Source organism: Pomacea canaliculata, linkage group LG4, assembly GCF_003073045.1.
Source record: "Pomacea canaliculata isolate SZHN2017 linkage group LG4, ASM307304v1, whole genome shotgun sequence".
Classification (NCBI taxonomy): domain Eukaryota; kingdom Metazoa; phylum Mollusca; class Gastropoda; order Architaenioglossa; family Ampullariidae; genus Pomacea; species Pomacea canaliculata.
In genome coordinates, this window is record NC_037593.1 from 20,398,450 (window position 1) to 20,424,636 (window position 26,187).

A 26,187-nucleotide genomic window follows, 5' to 3' on the forward strand; every position below is an offset into this window, starting at 1 on the left:
CGTCTTCCAGGTTTTGAGTGAAAGCCACATACATTTTGCAGACAGCGAAGTACAAATAATGTCGGGTGCCTAATGAGAATTTAAGATCAGCAAACATACGCTTAGCTTCTTGTCATACTTTAGTGCGCAATGTTTTTTTCTTTCTACGTACACTGAGTGCGTACTACTCATTACCTTTTTCATTTGTTATTGTTGAGCTCAGCCTTCATCTACCTAATCCTTTTTTCTCGTCTCCACGTACGATGATCACGAATTTTCGTTAAATAATGGCGACAGATGTAGGTCTGCGTCTGATAGTAACAAGACACTCCGAATCACACGCAACCACAGACCTGAAAACTGATTTTGCTTTCAAAAATGAATGGATTTGCAGTAAGCCATCTATGTATGTGACAGAACTTCTGTACCCGGCAACCATTTCTTTTTTCTCTACAACTTTGGTCGAAATGGATAAACTATTTCGTTCCAGGGTCAGTCAGATAGGGGGTCTGTCCGATTAATCGGAAATCCATCACGGGTCTGGGCAATGAGGGGACCCTGGGTGATCCAGGTTACTGTCCACGTGCTCTTTCTCTCTCCGACTTCATGTTCGCGAATGCCGCCCACTTCTCCCTAAAACAAAACAAAAACCTATTTTCTTTCATTCCCTTTTCATACATGCACTAAAGCTTGGTGGTATGTTCTGATTTTCAAATACATGTACTGTGCCAGTATTTTATACTTAGATACAACTTTCCTTGGATGACAGAAAAATGATATCGGAGAAAGATTATATTTGATGAAATACGGTTCACACGAGGCACAATTTTGTACATTTCCACCGGGTTTCACTGTGTTTAGAACTTCTGAAATGCATCATTCTTATTCTTATTATTTTTTTTTTTAGAGTATTCATTATAATAGAAAGTATTACAAATATTGATGCTGCCACTTCTTGTTACAACAAACAGCGCTAGAGGTCACGGTGATCAAGCAAAATGTTGACAAATGATGAGACCACTGAAATTTTTTCAATCAGCTTGGAAATTACTGATTACTGTATGGATACAGGAATCCTGCAGCAGTTTAGACATTTAATGACCGTTACGACTGCTGCAGACGACAGAGGATGATGGGCCGCGTGATCGCACCGGGCATTGTCACCTGAGTCATCATCCAAGCATCAAGCTATTGTCACAAAGAAATGAATGGATGGCCCCCTAGGTAAATAATTTGGGATTTGTGGGAACACAGTATATGACAGGATGAGCTAGAACCAGCATCAGACGATAGGTAAGTAGCTTTTGGTGCACGCACGTAGGATCAGCCGGTTATTAAGGGCAGTTAATCCAAAGACGAGAAGGAAAATGAACAAATGGCCAAATTACAAGCGCTGCCACTTTGATTCACTACAAATTGACCGTGTATTCACACATGGAACCGCACGAACTACAGCTGCTTTAACTTAAACAGTTAGTTTTGTGATGTATGGCCTTTTGAAACCTCAGTACATTGTTTTAACGCAGAATTAAAGTTGTTTTTAAAGCTTTAGCTCAATCAACAAAGACACCAACCCTTTTTAATTATTAAAAGTCTGAAACTAATCTGTTAGTTAGAATTTCAACATAGTGGTAACATCTAGCACAATACAATATATATATGCTATACTCACATCAGCAAACAAAAGAATTGTTCTTTATAACTATACAGAAAAATCATAGTTGAGTCAAAACTATTGTTGGTTGATAATTTTCTAAAAAAAAAAATATTTAAAAGGCACTAGACCGTAAGGCTCATTTGAAAATGCGCTGATATAAGCCCACAACACTACAGTTCAAACACAAAGTCTTGGTCACTTCTGAGTCACACATATGCACACATGCATGTAGACACAAATTAAACAAAAATGCAAGAAGTACTCCTGTATATTTATTGCATATTACTTAAACCTAGGGCTATGTGAGGAAAGGAAACTCTGGGGTTGGAAGGAGACACGATAGCTCCCGAAATCTGAGGTACCATTGACAGTACAAAAAAAGGTGAACATTTTAATACTCTCATATAAATGCATTTACCCAAGTTCATACATACATGTTCACAAAACTACGGCTGTTTTTCCCCAGAATATTGTAACAGCACAGTTCACAAGCTGACACCAGTTGAGCAGGCAGGGTGCTGGATTGGTGAGTAATGACACAAATTATGAATTAGGATCATGGATATATGCTGTTTAATTACAAGTTCTGCAGTGTCCCCAATAAACATATTAAAATTCAGTACAGTTTGTGTGCCTGCACATGCATAATTCACATCAATGAAAGAAAAGGGAACAGAGCCTATGAAAATATAAATAAGAACCTAATTAAAGTCCTTAATTTTCCTATTATTTATCTAGCTGCAGCACAGATATTCAAAGATATCTTTTTGCAAGTAAATTGTGTTTACAAAATTATTAAAGAAATTTTTGAATGACTTGTTTTTTTTTATATACACATTTCCATGTGCTGATTGTAGAGTCCCACAACTTTCATATAGAAAAGAGCTGTCTTATTTAATGGATTGTACTAGGGCAATGGAAACATGTTTACTGAACTTAAAAGTCATTAAATCCTTAGTGTACTCCTAAAACTCAATGCAAATTCTGAATCCAAGATATTGAAATATTAGCTCTTTCACAATACTTTTTTTATGTCATATTTGTTGGCTTATAATGATTTATTATTCATTTTATTGGAAATTGACAATAGCATTAGCATGTGGTTTCAAAAAATTATGTCAAAAGTTGTCTTTAATTATGAAGTTAAACGTTTATAGGCTTAAAATAATATTTGTGTCATGTGCTGTTTAATCTGTGCTTTTAATTTGATTTTCATTCTCATGAAAAATCACCATAAAATATTTTCAACAAAGAAAGCAAATGTAACATTCAAATAAACTACAAATCATGTGAACATGCATGTGGCTAAAACGAATAAGCTATAGTAATTCCAATTATCTTGTATGTTCATTCATTAAGACAACAGGTACATACTTTTGTGTATGGTCTTTGTTTAAAAGAAACCCAGAAAACTACAAACATTTGCCTTGATCACAAAAATGGGGCCCATGTATATGGTATTATGATTGAAAGTTGCACCTTAACATTGAAAAGCCAAGAAAACAAAAATGAAAGGATTTATGAATGCCCTTAATTAGGATACATTTCCTGGATTTAACTCACAGTAAAACCATTGCAAAAACAAACAAACAAACAAAAACACCAAAGCTGCATGACACAAATGACACATGACTCATGGAAAAACTTATGCGGAAGGGGTTGCCTCCAGCTCAAATCTCTGCTCCACATGAAAGTTTACAGCACTCTAGTCCTTTTCAAGAACAAGGACATAGAGTTTTAAAGATCAAACACAAATAGTCTGCTTTTTAATGCTTATGCTATTCCATTCATACATCATACAACTTATAAGTAGCTTCTTTGTAGAGTTTATTTTGTATAAAGAATTATGTTCTAATCTGTTATTAACCCCTTCACACCTCAGAGCATACCCATGTGCTTCAGTGAACATCAGCACTACAAGAAATGACAATTCTTTTGATTTAATCCTCACATCAAAGAAATAATATGATATCTGAGCTTTTTTGTGTCAGATTTTAGCTTTATGACATGGCAATCAGTGGTGATTAACACAGAGAGAAGAAGTGGGGTGGGGAAGAGTAGAGAGCTCTGTGTGTTTCACTCAAGTAAACCTACTCAAAATATCAAGATTATTAAGAAGTATCAGGCACCAAGAAATGGTAAAAGTGTGCCTGTGTTTAGGAAGCAATGGTTTCTGGTTTCTAAAGTAAGTGGTTAATTCTGTAAAGCCCATATAGCGAGATCATATTATCAAACAATTTTTATATAAGCATAAGCTAAATGGTTTCATGGACAGTCTTAGAAACAAAAGAGAAAGCTTAACAGGACTGTGTGATTAATGCTATGCAAAAAAATATTTGTCCTTAGAAAAGATGCATCTTGAAAAACAGACTGGAGTCATCATTTGAGACAGCCAGCCTTAAAGAGACAACAGGAATGAGAGACATAAGCCAGCTGACTGGTAACAGTATGGCGGTGTGCAAATATTCAGTCACCAAGTTCAAAAATACAAAATTATTAAACATCCTTATTCAAAAACTTTTCATCACATTTTGGTGGTTGTAGTAATAGCAAGATTGTGCAAAGCAACGTTACAGCAGCAATGCTGATAAAAGACAAAAGAAAAGAAAAAGTGTATGTTAAAAAAAATCTTTCTGCAAAATTCAGAAACAAAATTTTTGTCATGTAAGATGAGGAAAATGGGGAGGAATTGAGATGGGGAGAAATAGGAGAAAACAAAGAATATTTTGATTATCATCATCTAAGCTAACATGTCATCGTAATCTAAACTAAATGACATACATAACAGTCACAGAATTAACTTTTGAGTATTTACACAGTAGTGGTGACTTGGTAAATATTATCAGATATTGCAGCTGCACAGTAACAATAAAAAAGATTCAATATGAACCCAAGAGTAAAGAGGGTTTTGCACATTTGACTAATATTTATAAACTGTTTCTACTACAGCGAGTATAATTATTTTGGCAGATCAAAAAAACTGGCAAGTATGACATTTAGCTGCAAGTGTCAGTGATGGTATAATTTTAAATGGGCTTTGATGTATTATTGTGGAATTTTACCTTGTATTCCAGTTTGAATAAAAGAATGTCAAATACACTCATTTCTCAATTGCCAAAGCATCCTATTTCTCATTCATATGCTCCCCATCAGCAAAGTGAGAAATCTCTCTCTTACACACACACAACTTCAATCTTTTATACATGCCCCTCCACTTGGTAAAACATATTTAAAAAAATCTCGTATCAGAATGCAGTTTCTCAATATTGCCACCACAATATGCTAACAAACAGTGCAAGAAGCTCAGTTAATAAAGTTACACTTATGTGACAAAACATGTTCATGAATCTTTGATAGCTGCAATTAGTTTTCAAATTCCAGCCTGTATGCAACACAGAAACACACCCATAATTACTGTATCCTTCTACACATATCTGAATCAGTCAAAAGCTACAGACAGAACCTTTTGTAACAGACAGGAATCCTCCACTTACACCAGAAAAACTGATTCCAAAACATATACTTTTCACATCTCTTCTCATACCTATTACATCAATTCCATACATTACTGCTACAACTACTAACTATATTTTATGACAAAACATGAATAATTGCTAGACAAGATATGTTCACTGATAATATTTCAAAAGAAATATTTCAGAGTAACTAATAAATAATTACCGGAATCGGGTAAAAGTGAACAGATCTGTTACATGAAAATCAACACTTCATTGTTTTGAATTTGGTTTTAATTGTATATGCTCTTGGTTTATAAAAAATTATTGTTAGGAAAATAATTATGATTCTTATGTACTACCATCTATACATACTGCCAGGATAATAAATTATGCAAATTTGCAAGCATTATGTAAATGAAAAACTTTCTCCTTGAGGAATTAAAAAGAGAAATCTTCTCAGACTGCTCAAGATGATGATGCAAAAAGATGCCAAGTGTCAGAGATATTCAGTTGTAATGATTATGCTATCTGCTTATAATTGTGTTTTAGTCAAGTTAATGCCTGCTAAAATACATATTTTTTGACATTTCATTAATCAGGTGTAGAATTTAGATGAATTTTTCTCTGTTTGTACCTGCATGTGCATATATGTGTGTGTGTGCGCATGTTGGTATGCATGCATGTGAGCTTCTGAAGTGGAGGTCAGCCATGTCGAAATGAATATAAATGTGTTCTGAATAAAACACAAGAGCATGAAGCAAATCTACCACCCTATTCTTCCCCCCAAAATAAATAAAAAGATAAAAATGAAAATGTAAGAATAACAATAATTTTTTTCTTCCTCACGACACATCTATACTCACACTCACAACTACTCATGTCCACTCACACTCACAACTACTCACAGCCGCTTGCACTCACAACTTATGCTCACAACTACTCACAGCCACTCATGCTCATAATAACTCACAATTTCAGCTACTTATGCTTATATTTCAAACACAGAAGGCCTGTTTATTTCCCTCTCTTCTCCATACAAACTTGACTACCTGCCAGCAGGCATGCAGGTTTGGCCTCCTCACATGCAAACATGTGAACAAACACACACACACACAAAGGGCATCCATGCATGCACATCTCTTTTGTGCTGAGTATGTGGAAGTAATGGAAACAGCTGCAGAAAAGGAAGAATGCCATACTTCTCAAATATGCTCAAATCCTGCACCACTGAACATTAATCCGCAAAAGATAAACATTCATGTCAGTGAATCACAAGTAACATGGATCTATGGATACAGTTACAGCCCTTGCAATGTTTGTATTCCATAAAACTGCTTCCAGCATCAATACTTTGCAAGTGGATGAATTGCAAAACACATGTCTACTTCTAGAGACGAGATACAAGAGTATTTTGAATCTGAAACTGATATGATAGCCGACATACAGAAATGGATGTTCTTTGAACGATGATTTGTTCAAAATATCTCATTTCTGCTAGAAACAAAACAGTTATCATAATACTAACAGAAACACCAACGGTTAGGCGTTGTACCCACATACGGCTAAGGCCTGAAATCAACTCCAAAATGGGATGTTTATAAGAAGAATCACATGACTTCTCTTTCCAGTAGCAAGAAAACTGACAATTTAAAGTAAGCAAATTAAAATGCAGAAATCTTATGCAAAATAAATGTGGTTGCCATTAATTACAATTTGTGTTGCCCTGTTATACCTTAAATTGCACAATAGTCAAGACAATGCATATGAAAATAAAGCAAAATCCTCCACATGCATGCACCCTCAACAAATTTTCAAATCACCAGCGAAATTATGGTGATTGTCCTGTGAAAAAAAATATTGCTGGATTCCTACATTTTGAAAAAAGAACTGGTCTGGACTCCAAAACTTGTAAATTTTGAAAAAAAGAGCAACATATGATTTATATTGGATTCAACACCACAATTTTGTGGACAGAAAAATCCCTTACATACTCCTTAAAAAACCCCATCAAGACAACAAAGAACTTTTACTTCCATCACAATGCATGGTATCAATGTTTCAAATTGTTGATACTAATCAATTATGCTTTACAACAAATCACAAAATCCCCACAAAAATGTAAAACAAACCCCCAAAAACCCCTCAGTAAGAAAAATATATATGCATGTGTCTTATCTCTGCCTATGACAAAATGATCTTCACTATCACATCTCCCTGAAAAATATGACTAGATATTTCCACAGTTTCATTCATAAAAGTTTCTTCCTGTTTGTGCTGGGCATTAATGACATAGATAATCATTGAGAATCCTTGATACGACTGAATTGCGCCGTCACAATATGACTATTTTTGTGCAGATATTGTAAAACAGAAAATGCTAGTGCAAAATTAATGTTTACCTCAATGATAATCTTTTCAAATTAGCAGCTAGTATATGATAGAAGTCTTCAGCCCTTACAATGAACAATGCAACGTAGTCTATTTAACTGAAAATAGCTTTACTCTTATATACACAGTGATGTTTCCATGAAAAAGCAGCCAAAAGCAAAGTGACTGTCCCGCAAATACCATTTACTGTGCGTCTTCCTCCAACATGTCCTCATCCTCATTGCTATTGTCCATCACATTTCCTGGTGATTTGTTCTCTGATTTCACTCTTTGCAAGTGCTCAGAGGCAGAGTCATCATCATCGTCCTTCACTTCCGCAGTGACTGGGGAATTCTGCATGCCATGAGAGGGAGGACTGTCACAGTAGGAGTCCTCTAGGCCAAGACCTACGCGCATCCGTTTAACTTTTGCACGATGGTTTTTGAACCAAAGCTGTACATTTTTGGGTTCAAGTTTTGGGAATTTCTGGCGATATTCTGCAGCATTCAAAGCTTCAGTGTATTTGTCAATCATGTAAGCTGAGGGATGCGTGTCTTCCATGAACCATTTCTCAAGTTTGGGGATTTCTGTCAAGGGGTCAATAAAAACACGCGTGCGCCGTTTTCGTGGTTCCGATGATCTGCTGTGAGGATGTGGTGCTGATATGGGAGGATGAGGAGCTGGCTGAATAGGAATGCTGTGGTTAGGGTTAGTGTGATGCCCTCCATTAGTGCTGTTAGATATAGCAGCATTATTAGGACCAACACCAGGCAGACGAGCAGAACTGTTCAGTGCAGCCACCATTGCAGCTGTTGCTGCGACAGAAGGCTGGCTGTGGTGGGATGGTGGAGGGGGGTAAAAGCGGGGGGCCATCTGGTAGTACATGGCAAGCTGATGGGGCAGCTGGGGGATATGCAGAGGCTGAGACATCTGTGCAAGCGAGAGAGCTGCCATGTTGGCAGTGGAGGACACAGCAGATGAGCCTAACCCTGCAACACCGATGTCCACTGGAAAGTCTCCTCTGCCACGAACATAGTCAACATCATCGTCATCATCTTGGATCCGCAGACGGCTCCCCATACTGTCATCTGTGTTCACCGAATCATCATCACCGTCATCAGACATCTGCTCTTCTTTCACGATATCAGGGAGGTGATTCTTGTCATTTCTGTCTGGGTTGTCTTTCACATCAGCATAGTGCTTTTGAAGGAGCTTCCTGTCGTCATGATGGCCATTGGTCCTTGATTCCTTGGATGTCTGACTGCCCATCTTTTTGGATGACAGGTTCTCTGGAAAAACAGTCATGCCATTACACGGTGAGAGATTCTTGACATCCAAGTCCTCTTCCAGGCCATTAAGTTTTGACATGTAAACGCTTCTTCTGGCAAGGATCTTTGAACTTGGTGTCACAGAACCACTTCTGGTGTTTGGGTCATTTTCACCACAATTCTCTGATAGTCCTCCATCTTTGTTCCTACTTGCTACAGATCTAGAGTCTATCTGACTGTGAGGGGATGGGTCCTTTTTTGGCTTCTTCAAAGACAAATCACAAGGCTCATCATAGGATTCTGGCAGTGAGTCAGCAGAGTTGCCCAGTAAATGGTGTGTGTGAGGTGTATGGGGGGAATGATACGGAAAAGGGATGACATAGACAGCATTTTTGTTGGGCAGATATGGGACTGCTGGAGATTCTGGCTGAGAACTGCCAGTTGTCATGGAAGAATTGTTAATTTCCGTACCTTCCTCATTTTCAAAAGAATCATCTAAGACCTTGTTGGCACGTCGCTGTGCAGCCCGTGCATTTTTAAACCAGTAAATGATGTTTGTGAGGTCAAGAGGTCTTCGACCCTTGCGTGATTCCAGGCTGTTCAGTTCATTCATGTAGCGTACCATCTGTTCTCTGGTGGGATGCTGATTGTCATGAAACCACTTCTGCAAACGAGGTATTTCATGTTCAGGGTCAAATGATGTGCGTATTCGTGTTTTATTTGGAGTCAGAATAGAGCCACCCTGCAGATGAGGCTGGGAAACAGGCTGCTGCTGCTGCTGCTGTTGTTGTACAGACTGCCCAGAGCTATTTGCTGACAACTGGAGTGAAAATGGGTTAGAAGATGATGATGTTGGAGAAGGCAACGACGAAGAGCTTGTAACCTGAGTGGTAGGTTTCGAATCCATGACTGGGGATAGAGACTGAGCATCATCGTCAATTTTTGTGGATGAAGTCTTATCCATTCTGTTGCTGTTTTTGACTTCCTCTGGTGAATTATGAAGAGAGGCAGGGTTGCCACCAGTAGATTTCTTATTCTTTTTTATCTGACTGTTGTACCACGAGTCAAATGCTGCTCTCAAGTCTTCTGAAACATTAGCTGAAGCTTCTCCTTTTGAGATTGACATCAAGAGCTTCTGAAATGAAAAGAACAAGTGACTAATTGACAATGTCAGCAATACTTCCTCTTTGTTGTAAAGGAAAAGCACAAGAAAATATACATCTAAACTGGGTTTTTATAGCACATTTGACCTTCAACAACTCTAAGAAAATGAACGAACAATTGTAAGAGATAATTAAGAAACTTTCAAGCAAGGATGGAGTATGCATACTGCAATGACATTCAAAGTAACAGCTGATAAATTTTGCACATATACATTTAAGTCATTTTGTAAGTTTCAGGTCTCTGGTGAGGAAGAGGGATGGTGATCATAAAAAAACAACTTGGCATTAATTCATTTCCCATTTATTTATATTTTATAAGTGAAAGAACTTTGAGCAAGATATCAGCTAATATACTGTTAAAGCGATTCTGTTTATGTCGCACAAATAATACTGAGTGGGGCAATAATGTACTTCATTTATCTTCATTCTCAGAGCAAAATCAAGGAAGTGTAAATACTATATTTAAGGATATATACATCAGCAGCACTGTTAGCAGAGGATGCTGCTTTCCCAAGATACGTCACTTGGTCTGCTAAGTCTGCAGAAAGTTGGTAACTGGCATCTAAGTTTAAAAGTTACATATAAGCAAACATTTAAGTACCTATTACTTTCACTTTTGGGTTTCATGCATAAGAGGCTGTCTCTATTAATCTCTTAAGTTTATGATTAGGACAAGAAATAATTCTGCTTCTCCTCAGCAAATGCATGTGTTGGGAATGGGTCCATACATACATAAGTGTGTATAAAGACAGTTAAGCACACATTTCACTTATTAAAACAATGAAGTCCATTATTTAAAATTCCAATAAGACCAACCTTCTGTTTATACTGACCTTCTCAATGGGACACCCTGACTCAATAAGTAGTGAGTGCGACTGTGTCAGAAGCAACTGCAACAACTTTTCTTTCATCTCCTCTGCCGAGCTCAGCTTGGGCTGACTGCAACGAGCAAAAGACTACATCACGAGTCGTTCACCACGACCAACCGCTCGGACCTATTCCCCGACGGTAAAAAGTTCATAACGTACATTCTGGGCTATGTAGCACATGTGGGATTTAAAAAGAGACTGACTTCCAGAGACTGTACACAACATTCCAGTCTGTAGTCATCTGGAAAGGGAAGAAAGTCTGCAGCTTTATAGTCAAGATTTTATTTTTAATTTTACATGGAAGATCTTTTTATTTCATTTTTGAACCATATTTCAGACAGGGGACATTCCATGTATTCCTTAGGCCATGTTAGGTGAACCACGGTAACCTGTACATTCTGAATAATCATAACAAGGGCCCTTATGGTCCACTCTTAACTTAACTGAAAATACATGTATAAAGAATGACATGTTATGTTAAATGCTTTTATTTGCTTGTTTAATCCCAACAGTGCTGAATTGTTGATTCACTTTCAAACTGCATGGCTCTTGAGGACATTATCATCATCATGTCTAAGTATTCTACTTGCTCAAAATCTTAAAATGTGTTCAGATGAAATGTGTTTGAATTGTGTAGATCACATTTAGTCATGTGTTTTACCTCCAAGATGCAAGTCAAATTTTATTAAATTGTAAATATGCAAAGCAAAGAAACCTACATCTTCAAACTCTTCAACAGCATTTCTTTTAACTCCCATATGCTTACAAAGCTGATTTCTCTGCATAATAACACTTTACAGCGTCTTCAAGGAGGATGTTTCAAACACAGCAAAACAAAATTCTTAAAATATTGTGTTCTGTACAAATAAGCAAATATAAACACGTCCAAAGAAACTTAGTTCATTTAGCCCTGTGAGAGTATAGAATTTCAAACAGAGCAGATAACCAGGGGAACAGGTTTAGAATATAGAACAGCAAAAGTGGCTAATGATGGCAATGTAACAGACTGGGTCAAAGCATGTAGCAAACATGCGTGCATGCAGAAAATGAATTCGTTGATAAAGGAAATGTGGAAAAAGTTCTCTAAGGAGGTTTGAAATATGCTGAATTTGCAATCTTTTACATTCTGTCACATTTAAATTAAAAAAAAAATTAAAATCCATGTGCATTCCTGAAATCTGGGTGAATCTTGACTCTCTGTCCCCACCCCAGGACTTCTGTTCTTGAGATAAAAGCCTGTAAACATCACCATGCACAGAAAGAGGCTGACAACACAAGCATTCTACATTGACATGTCAGGACAGGGTGGAGTTGGCTGAGTGCATGCACATGCATGAACACATGCAAGCATGTGTTACTGCAGATGTGCAAATCTAAACGTGTTGGAATGAGATTTGTGTATGACTCATTCCTCAACATTTGTTTCATGTTAGCACCTGTTGAAGTAAACCAGTCTCTAGCCTTTTACAGAAAATGTTCACTATGGTAAACATTCAAGAAAAGACAAAAAATAAAAATGAATGACCATGCAGGCAGATATGGATATGCAAGTGAAAATGCCACAAACTAAAAGACTTAAAAGTTCCACTAAGAATGTAAGACCAATGTATGATTGATGAATATTTCAATAAAATACCAAAACTTACTATTTTATATTTTATGGCCAACAAGTACACAGATTATTTCAGTTAAACAACTGAACAGAAGTTTTCAATCGAACATGGTCACTGAAGACCTACCCCGCCCCCTGAACCATGCTGAACAAAAATGAAATGAATAATAATAATATTAATAGTCAAAAAAGCAAGAACACTGTGTGCAGTAAACAGAAGCTCAGGCAGCACAAAATCCCTACCTTGACAGTCGGATTCGAAGTGTTGCAGAGTTGGTCAATTCACCAAGGATGTCATCAACTGTTGATAATTTGTTATCTGTAATGATGTCAAACGCTAGTGGCTTCCAGTTTTTTAGCTGTATTGCACCTAGCAAGAGAAATGGGAAACATGTAGGGCATTATAAAGAAACTTTTTCTCAGAATTCTGCTGATATCCAATTCTATCTGCTTAAACTACTCTTAATTACAATTATTTGTTCCTTACTTAAGAATATAAGAAATTTTTTTTAATTTATGTGTACATTAAGTAAATTTCAGTACTTCTTCTTAACACATACATTCACTCCCGTGCAATTATATACGTTAGCATAAGTGTGGCATGAACATATAGGTATGCATGCTTCTGTGTATATGATTACTAACCTACCTGCATGAGGAGACAAATGAAAAACAGAACAAAACAAAAAAATAGAGTTCTTTTCACCTTCATGTTAATTTTATTTTATACTTCAGAAAATGCACATAAAATTCTAGGACTTTTGATGCCTTTCCTAATTTATTACTTTATGTAAAAATAATCTCACATACGCAAAAGATTATCATCACTGCAGAACTGCAAGTGTAATTTTGCTCTCAAAAGAGATAAGCATTGCACCTTTAGCATTCATTGCGTCCACTGCTGTGTAGCCAAGCTTGACAAGGGCTGTCCGCACGAGGTCACGCAGGGGTGTGGTCGCTGGCAGGATTGCGTAGCTGTCCAACTCAACAGCACAGACATCACAAGGGGAGCTAGAAGCATTTTCAAAGTTGACGGCTCCATTCATTTGTTCTATTATGCAGTGAATAGGAAGTGACCTATTACCTGAAATTAAAAACACAGTAAAGAGTAAGCTTACAGACCATATGGCATCATTGAAAAACATACATTACCATTTAAACAAGTGAGTCATTAACCTATATGAAGTTTGGCTTAAAGACAGTTCTGACATTCTGGAACTTTTCCCACTTTGAGGTATCTATGACATGGAGGGGAAACTGCAGTACTGTTTACAAAGGAGTCAGTATGTATTTTCCAGTCTTCTTTAATCAAAAATCAGTATTAATGGCTTATTGAATCACAGCTGAAACAGATGTATTAAAATGCTAAGCTTTATTTGTTTACAGAGTTAAAAACTGACACGAGAAACTGTTAAAATCAATCAATATAATGTCTCTTTGTTCTAGCAAATGTACTGAGGACCTTGTTTGCCAAAGCGACAACTTCCATTTGCTAATGTGTCTGCAGTCTGATATATAATAGCTCTCCATGCTACTGTTAAAGGCACAGTCTGGTTCAAATTGGAGGTATTGAAGGTCATGACATTTGTACGTCAAAAAAAAAAAAAAAAAGTACACGTGCGCACACACACATCTACATTTCGCCTTATATCCAATAAACATATAGAAAAATAAATAAATTATGTGAATAAACAGCTCTGTGCATTAGCAAGAATGCTGGAGGCAGGTGAACTACCTGATGTACATCATCACTTTCAAAAGGGCTTCATTTATTATTATTATTATTTTCTTATGTGCATTCTTTAATTTGTTTATTTCTATATTGTACAGTGTGTTCTTACTAACTGCAGTGGACTATGAAAAACTTATTTAATTTGTATTTTGCTGATGACCAAATACAGATGTTAAGCTGTATATAAAATTTATGTCTCTACATCACACAAATATTTGATAGAATCATTTCTGTACAGTAAGAACAGGGAGGTTTCTAAATAAATTTAAGTTAGATATGGCAGCATTATAAGTATGGATGAGCAGAAGCTGCGACACATTAGCATTCTGAAATATCTATATGCCAAAGAGATACTTTATTTATGCCACCTCCATCCACAGTATACTTATATGTCAACAGTAAAAGCTTAAGGTGCAAAAAAGTTTGTGAAGTTAGTCTCTGATGAAATGGTAGGCTAATGATGTTTTAAGCCATAAGAAAGCACTTTTTAAAACATGTGATGTGCAATTTTTTTTTACAAGATTACAATCAATTTGGGGAGGAAAATGTGCAAGAAAATGGAAAAAATAAAATGATGGGTCAAAGATGGGTGAAAAAAAAGAGAAAACTATACAAAGAAAGAAGCATTAAGAAAATAAAAAGGAAAAAAAGACCCAAATAAAAACAAAAACCCAAGAGGACGAACTTACTTTTAAGAATCACAATAGCATGCCATTTTTCATCATTTGTTTTTAGCTGATAGTACTTATCCTGGCAATGCCAACCTAGTTAAGCCCACAAACAGCTCCTGCAGTTCTTTGGTTTAAACAAAAAAAAAAGTTAAGACTTCAAGAATAGTGGTGGCTGGTGGGAGGAGGAGAAAAAAGAATTAAAAAAAGGATGGAATTTGAACGACTTTCAAATCCCTGCTTGTCTGCCTGAATAATGCAGAAGTACAACTTGTGTTTGCTTCAAGACTTTTTTCCATCTTTTACTGTCAGTGAAAACAGACAAACATACCAGCATGTATATATGTGAGTGAGAAAGAGAGAGGGGGGGGGGACAGACCAGACAGTGAGAAAGAGAGAGATGCCAGTTCACACTAGTATAAGAACATTTAGGCCGATAAGGGCATTGTCGGATAATAACTAAAGGCACAGTTGGGAAAGAAAGGGTGACTTGTAAGCCGTTTCCAGTTTATAAATATATGGCAGCTGGGAGAGCCAGATGCGATTAAAAGGCCCTGTTGCCAGGGCAGTTTAGGATTAGGGACCAGCTCATCCCCTAAGCTCATTTCACCTGCACGCGTCTTACTGACAGGGAGGGAGTGGGTGGAGGGAACAGCCAGCAAAAGTCAGGGGGTGGTAAGAGGCTCTGCAGGGGGGAAGGGGATTTTCAATACCCTCCCTGTCTCTCCTGTCTCCAGAGCAAGCTCCTGAAAGACTCACACTGATATGACACTTTTTTTTTCTCTTTTTCTCTCTTTCTCTGCTAGCTGACAGGACAGTGTCTAGTATGCAGGCACACGAAGTGTGCAAGACTAATATTTCTGAAGCACAGTACTTGGCACTGGTGTTGATAGATGGGATACTCAGTGGCAGTTTATCGATGTGGAAATACGTTTTAAGAGGTGATGATTGCACAACATGCAGTCCTACAGATTTACCACAAAACAAAATAACAAAGTTTTTTGGAAAAAAAAATTATTTTGGTATTTTTCATGTCCTCGAATACAGTCACACTTCCTGTAGTTTCTTTCCTACCTGCAGTTCCAAGATCATAATTAACTTTCTTTTTTTTTTAAACTCTCTTTCACTGACATTCCTTTCCCAACACACACACACAGAGTGAGACAGAAAAAGAATGAGGTACTGAAGGGTTTGGAAAGAAAGCAAAATCAGTACTAAATGAATGATACAGAACTGTACACAGCTCACAACTGTTCTGAATTGTATTAAGTCTGCATCAGACCTAAGATGGGTGGAGACGTAGAGAAAAGTCATAAAAAGAGACTGGGAAGAAAACAGGGGAGGAAAAACATCCGCAGAAAACACTGATTGACAGAGAAACTCTTTGGCGGTTAATAGGATTGGATCATGAAGCGGTTATCTCCCTTATTTCAAATTGCCATGATAATCCCCCTTGAGTCGGCCTGTAATGAGCCGTACAGTCCGCTCGCTCTCTAATGCCGCAATTATTACATTTTATCCGACGCCGCTTCTGAATTTGCAAAGACTTATCCGGTCTTAAGACCCAGGATTTATTTCTCATTTCGCAAGTTCCAAAAACTTCTCTAAACCATTGGAAAACAAATATTTGCACAAGATACCGGGCCACTAGGGCTCTTGATCGCCCTACCTATCAAAGGAAAGTCTGTCTGAAACCGGGCCTGAGTGAGCGAGCGAGAAAGAGAGAATGAGAGGGGAGAGAGAGAAGGGGGGAAGTAGGAAGGGACGTGGAAGACAGAGCGAGGGAGTGGGTAGGGATGGGAGCCCTTCTTTTAGCTGGCTTGCGAATACTGATTTGAAATTCTGACGTTTGAGGGGCGCACTGATCCTAGGAATTTGAAACAAGGGCAAGAATGAGAGGATTAGACCTGGTGTATGGGCAGTTTCGGGCTGTTCAAGCACTCTGGCGCGGTAAGACGTGCCGGGTCTGCGCGGTGCAGGGACGGATGGAGGTGGGGTGGTTGTTGCAGGAGGAGGGGGCGGCGACATCTCTCTCCAGCGCCTGGACACGCACTCAGACGCGCACGCGCACACCGCGGATATTCTCGCGTAATGCACTCACACGCCATTCAGGAGAATTTGTTTTAAACTTTTTAAGAAGTTTCTAGAATAAAACGCGGTTGTCCAAACTTTACCAAACCAGTTTACCCGCCATTAAGACACACAAACTTCAGATACAAACATACGAACATTTAAAATATGATTGAATAAAGCGAAAACCAGAGATGTATCTTCTCCCGTTCTCTTCTATCGGCCGAAGAAAATGGATATTCTGAAAACCAATGACCTGCACTGTAACCTGCACGAATTGGGGGTTGTGGGGTGGAGAAGGGACGCAGCCAGGAAGGAACCACGTGTGCGTTAATGTCAGAACGGATGGAATTGGCACCCGCAGGTTCAAAGGTAGAAAGTTCTCGCACACCTTCACGACTATGCTCACTATGCTGCTAACCGCCCAGGCTTTGCCTGATAATCACGTCACCCCACGGCGCTCCCTGTTGCCAGGGCAACGATGCATCAGGACAAAGCGACAGAACTGTGCGTGACTGACAGGGGCAGGGCAGTGGCTGTGGTGCCACTGCCACAACGACAGCGCAGGTAGGGAAAGGTAGATACAACGAGGCTCGCACTGCTGATGTTAAGATGCTGATGTCATGTCAAATAATGTGAGGAAACCAAGACTCAAAGACCAGCTGGAAAGCACAGACAGATGATTAGGTGGACACGATGATAGAAAGCTCACAACCAACCTATCAAAAGTTATAAAAAAAAATGATCACTGACTTTAGACTGAAATGGTCATGCGTGCAAGCGTGCGTGCGTGTGTGTGTGTAAGAGAGGGAAAGCGCTGAGCGTGGGAGACTGAAGAATGCAGGAAAGGACAACATTTATCAAGATAAAAATAAAATAGCACAAACTGTCTCTCACAGCGTGCTTAGAGTCAATGAAAGCAAGCAGAGCCTCCCATTACATCTGGACGTGCCAACATTCTGACTCGTGAAGCAAAAGGGTCATAACGATCACGTGATCTCTATCTGGACATCTTCACGTCGCACGAGATATGCAGAGTGCTTCATTCAGAGCACAGTACTAACGACCATAAAACAAATACATACCAAACCTCATTAAAAAAAATTGTTTGTCTTTAATGTGACAAGCCTTTGTGTGTAGCAAAAAAAAAAAAAAAAAAAAAAAAAAACTCACTAGGAAATTAATGCGTAAGGAAGAGTAACTAGAGTAGGTACCGATCCCCCATCGCCTGTCCTCCCCAGCCCATTTAATGCAACGCTTACATATTCCTACACTTGCTTGCGCCGAGCGATTTGGTATTGAGTGAGGTTTAAGTTTCATGGCAGGCCAGCGACAAACAAGTAACAACAGGACATTATTCCCAACGTCTGAAGCAACCGAATCCAGCGACCTTCCAGTAGACAAAGGCACGTTCTGCAGAGTCACTGGCGATAAACTTTAAACAGGGCTTAACTGTTTCACACTTGAGGCCGTCTTCTGCTGGGATCGTGTCTCGAGGAAACACGCTTGCACTACAAGCAAGCCCGTCGCTGCTGTTCTCAACAGAGGAAAAAGATCACGCGCATCGGGATATGCATACTTCTGAAGCGGATCAAAGCCGGCAACCAGTGCGACTTCCTCACGTAAACGACACCAATGCAAAATCTTCACCGTGGTCACATGCAGACGAGTGTTGGAGGGAGCGAAGTAAGTGAAAATCACTTTACGAAACACACATACACACAGAGTTTTACTTTCTGCATTACCTGCCCCTAATTAACGCGACACAAGCTCCGGGGGGAGCGGAGTTCAAGTCCCGCCACAGTTCTTACCATCCTGGGACCTCGTTAATTATGCTGCAGGTCTTGTCACCACGTATCTCCTCTTGTCTCTTATCCTAAAGTACTCGTACGATTGGTATATCCTATGAAACGGACGAACGGTTTGTGTACAGAAAGGAGACGGGAACGTCCATACAATCTAGGCCAAGAGGCGAGAAGAACCACATCCAGGACAAATGCAATCCTTTTCATGTCTTGTTTTTCTCGTGTCAATGCCACGTGAACGCCTCAGTAAGTTTATAACCTGGAGTTCAGATGACTACCAGACGAGGACTCTAGGTACCTGTCCAGATGAAAGAAAAGTCGACACATACACACACAAACAAATCATCACAGAAAGTAAAGGCAATTAATGATAAAGCAACCAACCAGCCACGTCGTCCATAACGGCAAGGCGCGTGCAGCTGGAGGTGGAGCAGACGTGTGAGTGATTACGATAAGCTTAATTCAACGCTCTATGCAGCGGGCCAGTCGTAAGCTACCGGATACTCCTACTTGCTCGCGCCGGAAGAGGCAAAGTACTTGCCAAGCGATGGAATCTGTCGCAACCGCCAGTTGAGAGGCAAGTGTTATCTAGGAACATACGCATTTCACGCAGCTACGGACCGTGTTAGTGCCTTGCTATTTGCTGTCCTTTTATGTGAGATAATCGCCAACACCACCATACACAGCAGACAGCGTGAAGAACAGAAGACCGGTGCCAAGATGGACATCGGAATAAGGGGGCCACTGGCTGAAAAAGACACCCTCCTACAGAGTCTGTTTCTGGAATGAAAGGAAAACAATGTCTTGCTCCGACTTAACGGACGTTCCATTTGTTTCAAGTCTTGCTGGAAACCAAAAAAGATAAAAATGATAGCACCTAAAACAAGAAAACACGGATAAGAAATGGTAAAGTGTGTGTATATGAAGGTGGTGGGGAAAAAACTGATCTGATTGTTTGTAGGCGATGCAAACAAGTCATCTCTCCTTTTTGTGTCCTTCAGCTCTACCAGCCTACCGCCCAACATGACATCTGTGGGAATGCATCTGGACTTTGGGGGGAAGGTGACGAGCTGGGTTGGCGATTTAAAGACAGAGACGTTTGCGCCTCTTGACAGTCTTAAGAGTCCAGGAAGCTCCGACATGGGACACGTGTCTTCCACCACATCTACTTACGACGGACACCGGGAACAAGCTCAACACACAACACTCTCGACTTCCGTGGTCACTCGGTCGTAAATCTGTAACCACCACATCGTATGTAGTAAACAAGGGAGAGAAATAAAGAGCACGTACGAGAAACCAAGAAAGCTAACTTCCGGTACGCTACTTGCGACTCTTCTGTAGTAATAAAGTGCATAACTTTTCATATTGCGAAATCATCTCCACAGGGGAAAGACTTTTCTATCAAATCAACCAAACAACGGTCCAGCTGAAGAATATGAATATTCACATGACACATTAATGAACACAAATCGCCAGGGATGTAACAGCAGGTCACAAACACACTTTGACGGCCCAGAAGATTACTGCAAACCCACCTCGAAGGCCTCGGGTGCAGCTCCCTGTTGGGGTCGCAGACCTGCGCTGGAGAAAGAGTGACCAGAGATCCGGTCATGCGGCTCCAGTAACCCCTGCTCATTGTCCACGCGGATTGACCGGCCCCAATAATCGATGACTCTCCAACACCAGCCCCGGGAATGGAACCCCCCTGCCAAATGACTGGAACTAATCCTCTAATCTTTAAGCGCAGACCAAGCGACATTTGTGAAGAAAGGTCTGCGAGCTATTCTAGACACACCAGCTTTCCCATGTGTATGTGTGGGGCTCCTGCTTATTCGACTCGAGTGTCTCTATTGCTACCTACCTATCGAACACATGTTTCTGTTCATTAACAAGCTTTATCGACTTGCCAACTATCGTGTCACAATATCACTTTGCCCACTGTTATGCCACTCTATCCTAGATTTTGCCCACTGTCATGTCTCTCTATCCTCGTCTTGCCCAGAGTATCAAATTATTCTCGTCTTGCCCCCTGTTATATCAGTCTATCCTTTCATCGAGCACACCCGATGCATTTTTATCACGAACCATAAAAAAAGTCCCCATACAAACTTAAAACCTCTTAGCATTTTCATGTAATTAATCAAATGTCACATACGACACGACATTTATCGCCTACATAAATGGACCAAATTTAAATTTTAACACATTTTAAAATTAACATACCAAACAAATTAAGACTGACGCCGCCGATACGCCCGATAAGGTAAAGAAAAGCAGTTTCATTTCCATAATTCGTAGCAACAGACGGAAGTCACGTGGAAAGACCTCTGCGACGCTTAACTGCAACGCTCCGAAGCGGCCGACGTTCGTAAACAATACCCAAGGCGGTCGAGGCAGGACTTGTCTGCGCGTAAACCCGGATTTATCTACCCCGTCTTTTCGTTCACTGACAGCACGACACCCGCTTCTTGAGACAACCGGATTTACGTCTTCTTAAAAAAAAAAAAAAAAAAATTGGAGGGAGGGGAAAGGAAAGCACAACCACCAGCTGCTGAGGCGCTGGAGGGCAGGTAGGACCTCTAACACCTCGCCCCCATTTCTCCCCAACTGCATGCATCAAGCCGTCGTAGGGATCGCAAAGGGATGAATTCATCCCATACAGGGTCCTTGTCACCCCTTCACCACAAAAAAGAAGAAAAAAAAAAACAACCCAATCCATTTCCCGCAACCTAGTAACGATAAGCACAATTGTGCTGATTTCGTTTTCAGGGTAGGGTCAAAGTCAGATTTCGTCAAAAAGCAAAAATAAATTTTCCGTAAAAGAGTACAACCGCTACGTCATGCACAATATAGGCATTTTCAAACGACCAATCAACGACGACTCGGAATAAGTCTTTGTAAATAACTCCGTTTGCATAGAAGTGTTGGGTCCTGAATAGGATGACATCACCTCCTCTTGGCTTATGGTCTCATTTGCAGGTTGACACCAGTCACGGGTGGACGGACAGCGCGAGCTGTTTACGACCTTACCCCGTTCAGCGACAGACCGCCTTTCAAGGTTAATTCGCCGCCGCTCTTCCGCGGAGGAGAGGTGAAAATAAAACTGCCAGCCTGGATAGGAGTCCCCCGCCCCCTACTCACATACTCCCCGTTGTGAGTTTCAAGCTTAAAAGCAAGGTTGGTAATTATACTGGCTTAGCCGATGAAAGGGTGCTATCGTCCCGAAGATCTGCGAACGCGTGTTAATGTAAAATAAAAAAGAAAAAAGAAAAAAAATGAGCTGGACCCATTTTGCAAACTCGCGCCATTTGCCGATGCCTGACGCTGCAGAGAAATGGCTAACAGAGAACAGAATTAATGCTCACACCTTTAGAGCTACCATTTCTTTCTGTTGTAATTGCAACTAAAGGGAAGAAGAAGAAAAAAGAGGAGCTACGCAGAGAGAAAGAATTAGAGAAATGTTTATACTATCTTACCCATGTCCTGATCGCTCGTCTGTCCCCTAAGCCATTTCTTTCCCATATTTTGTGCACAAAACCGGACAAACTATCGAGTACAACAGACAAACCAGCAGTAAATGAGAGAGAGAAAGAAAGGATCACTGGTAAGGCAGTTGGAAACACTAACTAGGCTAGTTCAATCAAGTACATCTATAGTGTTTGTTGTTTCCAATTATGTGGTCTTGCTCTCAGACATGCGCACACACATATAAATATGCACACATGCAAGTCCAACAAGTCCAACTGGTGTACAAACATAGAAAGTTAAGAAAAGCAGACAAATCTCATTTAGAGAGGAAAAAGTAAGAGGTTTAAATAACGGGTTTAAGAGTGAACAAGAGTGAAATGGAGGGTGGGGGAGGAGAACAGGGACCGCGCGCATGCACACACACCAAATTAAAAAAAAAAAATCCCTTTCCGGAATCAGTAAAGATGGTGCCTACGGTAGGGAAGCTGGGTGGTGGATGGGAAGGGAGGGAAATGCCGTGGTTGGCGAGTGCTTTCTCTTAGGCCCTTACTGAAGTCGAGTCAGTTTTTGCAGCTTGGCGTAAGTCTAATAAGCAAAGCAGATAAAGGATCCTCTTTGACAGCACTCAGGTATAGCTAGCAGCTCCCCCTCCTTCCCCCAAACACCATCCGCTTCTTAATCCACCCCTCCGTCGCCACTCCAGCTGCCACCGTGGCTAGTCCTGTCGTCGTATCACAACGCCACGTATGAACTTTTCTCATCGCTGCCAATAAAAAGCACTTAGGTGGCATGAACCGATTTTCGTCGTCGTCTAGCGCACCTCTGGCTCGCTACTCCCTCCATTCGATCCGTCCTTTCTTCCAGCTCCTTTTTTTTCTTCTTCTTTTAAAGGCCGTATCTCACCGTCCCCTTCCCAGTGTTTTAAGCGGGCCTTTCCGTTAAGCTGCTTCCTACGTAACGTCAAGCGTAGACTGCGAAAAATCCACTCAGCCGGAGATTTAAAAAATCCCTTGCAATCCCCTCACCACCCTCCACATCCTGACGCACCTCCTGGCTAGAGCCACCTGCCGGCAATCGCAGCCACCAGCATTGCGAGACAGTGCAGCAAGGGGAGAGAAGCAAGCGTTACTGACGACGTGAGTGCTGTCCCCCAACGTACAGAGCGAGGTTTGTGCCACATCATATTCCTTGCATCTCTCCGCCTCTCCCATTTCTCTTCCCTCGTCACTTTCCTTCTAGGTGTTTCACATATGCAGATAACAGCCAACAGTTAGTGATTTCAGGATAATAAGTCCTGACTGTATATTTAAAAAGTGTTTGTATGAGAGCTAAAAAAGAATAAGCTTAAAGAATAATTAAACACAAAGTAAGAATTTTGTAAGACGGAAATAAAACCCTCCACCACCATTTTATTTACCATCAGATGCCCAGAGCTTCCACCAAACTTTGCTATGACGAATGAGCGAACCTGTCTTTCCACAACACAGCTGGGTACAAGATGCAGGTTATCAATATCGAAACTTTAACTGCTAACAAGGCATCGTACAATAATTCCAGTCGACATCCTGCCATCAGTCTCACTTAGTCAATGTGGTAGTATGAGGAGGAGCAGAAAAAAACCCCAGAAAAATCTGCAGGTACTGTCGCACCACCCTGTGCACCTCATGAGGCTCGAACCACAGCACCAGTTACCTTGACAACTGCTGCCCTGTTCAAAATCTCGAACACTGGCTGCCGCCCCTGAAGCGGAGATTAGGGCGCCCATAACTCCATCAACGTGTAACTGAAATAAAGCCCTTTTAACTGTTTTATCATCAGATACGCCGGCTCGCAAGAAAACTGGCATAAATGATAAACTTTTCCCTGGCTTTGATTTCTCCTAGAAAGGTAAAATGGCCTGGTGATTTAATTTGAGCGCAGGGAGAGCACAGCGATTAACTGTGATAGTCCACGGGCATTAACCGCTTCCAGTTAGTTTTGTCTTTTGAGATAAGATACCTTAATTTCCACTTCTGAGAACAGATGGATAGATAGCGGGAAGTTAAACACGCGGCTATCATTTTCTCTTCCTTTCAAAAATAAGCGACTGCACGTAAAAACTGATTAAGTCTTTGATCTTATAAGATTATTATTCCTGGCCCACTGCCTTACATAAAGTGTAACACTTACGGATCGCTCCGTGCGAACGCGTGTAAACGACTTCCGACAAAAAAAAAAAAAAAAAAAGGACTGGAAACTGACTTCTAAGTGATTTCGTTAAACGAGCTATCAAAATGCTTTCCGCAGCTTGACTCCATACAAAACTTCTCTAACAGAGTACAAATGCGATTTTAGTTCTGGGGAATCAAAGCGACGAATAGTTTGTAGTTATACACTCCAGGACAGTGTGACTGGTAGTAGAGTTAGTGGGAACCAAAATCTGCCACAGCTTTGCATTTATCCCACCATTTATCCCACATATATCCTTACGTGTATCCTTCCAGGTGGGTCACCCTCTCTTAAACCATCTTGTAAACCCCATCAATCTTGTGACCAATGTTTCAGCCAGGGAGCCAGAGAAAGTTCACTTTATCTGTGAGGTGGTTTTCAGGATGGAAAGGTATGCAGCCATTAGAATAAACAAACAATATTTTTTTAAATGGCCTTTACAAATGACTGGAGACAATTTAAGTGCGAGTGGGTCTAAACAACTTTTATTAATGGTAAAACCACTAAGACCTCTACAATGTGACCAGATTAAGGTGATCAAAGATAACTGTCGACACAACTCAGACTCACCAGACCCTCGGTCACATGTCACACACAGTGAAGGCCGAGCACTGAGGAGATCAGACGCCTGACTACAATGCATTGTTTAATTATTCATTACCCGCACGCAGGTAGGCAGGCACACAGACAGAGAAGGAGCTAATGTTAGGGGTCAAAGTGGTGCAAATTAATAGAATGTGTTGACTCGTTCACAGAGATACAGAAAAGGTCATCCCTGGATTTCCTCAGTATATACCACTAGCAACCTGTGAAGAATCTCGAAACTAGAGCTCAGGCTGGGATGAATGACATTTCATTTCAGCACTCCCCGTAACTCATTTAAGAATATTAGGTTTGTGAGATATGTCGCAGGTCCTGATTTAACGACAATATATAAGGTAGGCGAGTGCTAGGCAGGGGAGAAACTGAGAAAGGAAGAAACTGACCTTAGCTGGTCCAGTTAGTTCATTTTTATTGTCTGATCTCTGTACTTACATTCAGTCTTGTGGTAAATAAATTGTTGAATTATTGAAAAAAATTGTCGCCGCTTTGTCGAACGAGTGAAATTTTCTTCTTTCACCCTCTCCGTCCTCACCTCTTCTTCCAGTGCATCTGTCTCGCTCGGCTCTCGTCTAGCCTCTCTCGCTCTTTTATGCATGTAAGGAAGTCGCACCAGATTTATGGGTACAAGTGGGTTTTATCTATTCTTCGCACAAATTTAAGATTAAGGATTAAGCTGGCAGACCATAGGATCTGTGAAGAATCCTGCAGCAAAAGTGAACATTTTACCTCTAAGCGAAAAAGCCGAGGTCGCACAGGCAGAAAATCCTCCTCCTTTACAATGGAGCTACGCTAGCGCTTGGTAATAAAAGCAACCTTAACAACATTTCTCCAGAAAAAAAAATGTGTTTGTTCTGAACGACCTTTCACTGGCACCAAGTCCACCTTCCCCTGGAAATGGAATGCGCGCGCAATAACTCGTGCTTCCGGACGATACAAGGACGTCCAGAGGTAGTCTAGCGGCGAGAATCCTCCCACCCATACCCACAAAAAGTCACACATAAAGTGTGTCCGTCTCTCCGTCCTCCCACCATCACCAGAGCCTTGGGTGTCACTACTTCATGCTTGAAGCTTCTCGTTACCGGCCACCTGCTGGACACTCGTGGACCTCGGGCTTCTAACCTTCACCCTGGTGTGCGGTATCCAGGGAAACGTCTTGTCTTTTACCACACCCATGCTAAAAGGCCCGGTGAATGTGTGTCCAGTGTACATGGGAGCCGAAGTGAGTGAGAATGGCTCACCTTTCCTTCCCGCTTCGCT

The 26,187-nt window shown here is 40.4% G+C and overlaps 1 protein-coding gene across 9 annotated transcripts in view; it reads right to left on the minus strand.

The window, feature by feature from the left end:
* Nucleotides 1-1,892: 1,892 nt before the first annotated feature.
* LOC112562349 overlaps nucleotides 1,893-26,187 on the minus strand; it is a 54,821-nt gene continuing 30,526 nt past the window's right edge. For 7 of the 9 annotated variants that reach the window (XM_025235577.1, XM_025235573.1, XM_025235571.1 and 4 more), the window contains exons 3-6: nucleotides 13,251-13,457; nucleotides 12,617-12,743; nucleotides 10,726-10,831; nucleotides 1,893-9,864 (exon numbers count right to left, since the gene is read on the minus strand). In XM_025235577.1, the coding sequence (XP_025091362.1) occupies nucleotides 7,666-9,864; nucleotides 10,726-10,831; nucleotides 12,617-12,743; nucleotides 13,251-13,457 (2,639 nt within the window). In that variant the 3' untranslated portion in view covers nucleotides 1,893-7,665. Of the gene's footprint in view, nucleotides 9,865-10,725; nucleotides 10,832-12,616; nucleotides 12,744-13,250; nucleotides 13,458-19,032; nucleotides 19,631-26,187 lie in introns of those variants that run through there. The other 2 variants (XM_025235579.1, XM_025235572.1) reach the window with 2 other exon arrangements.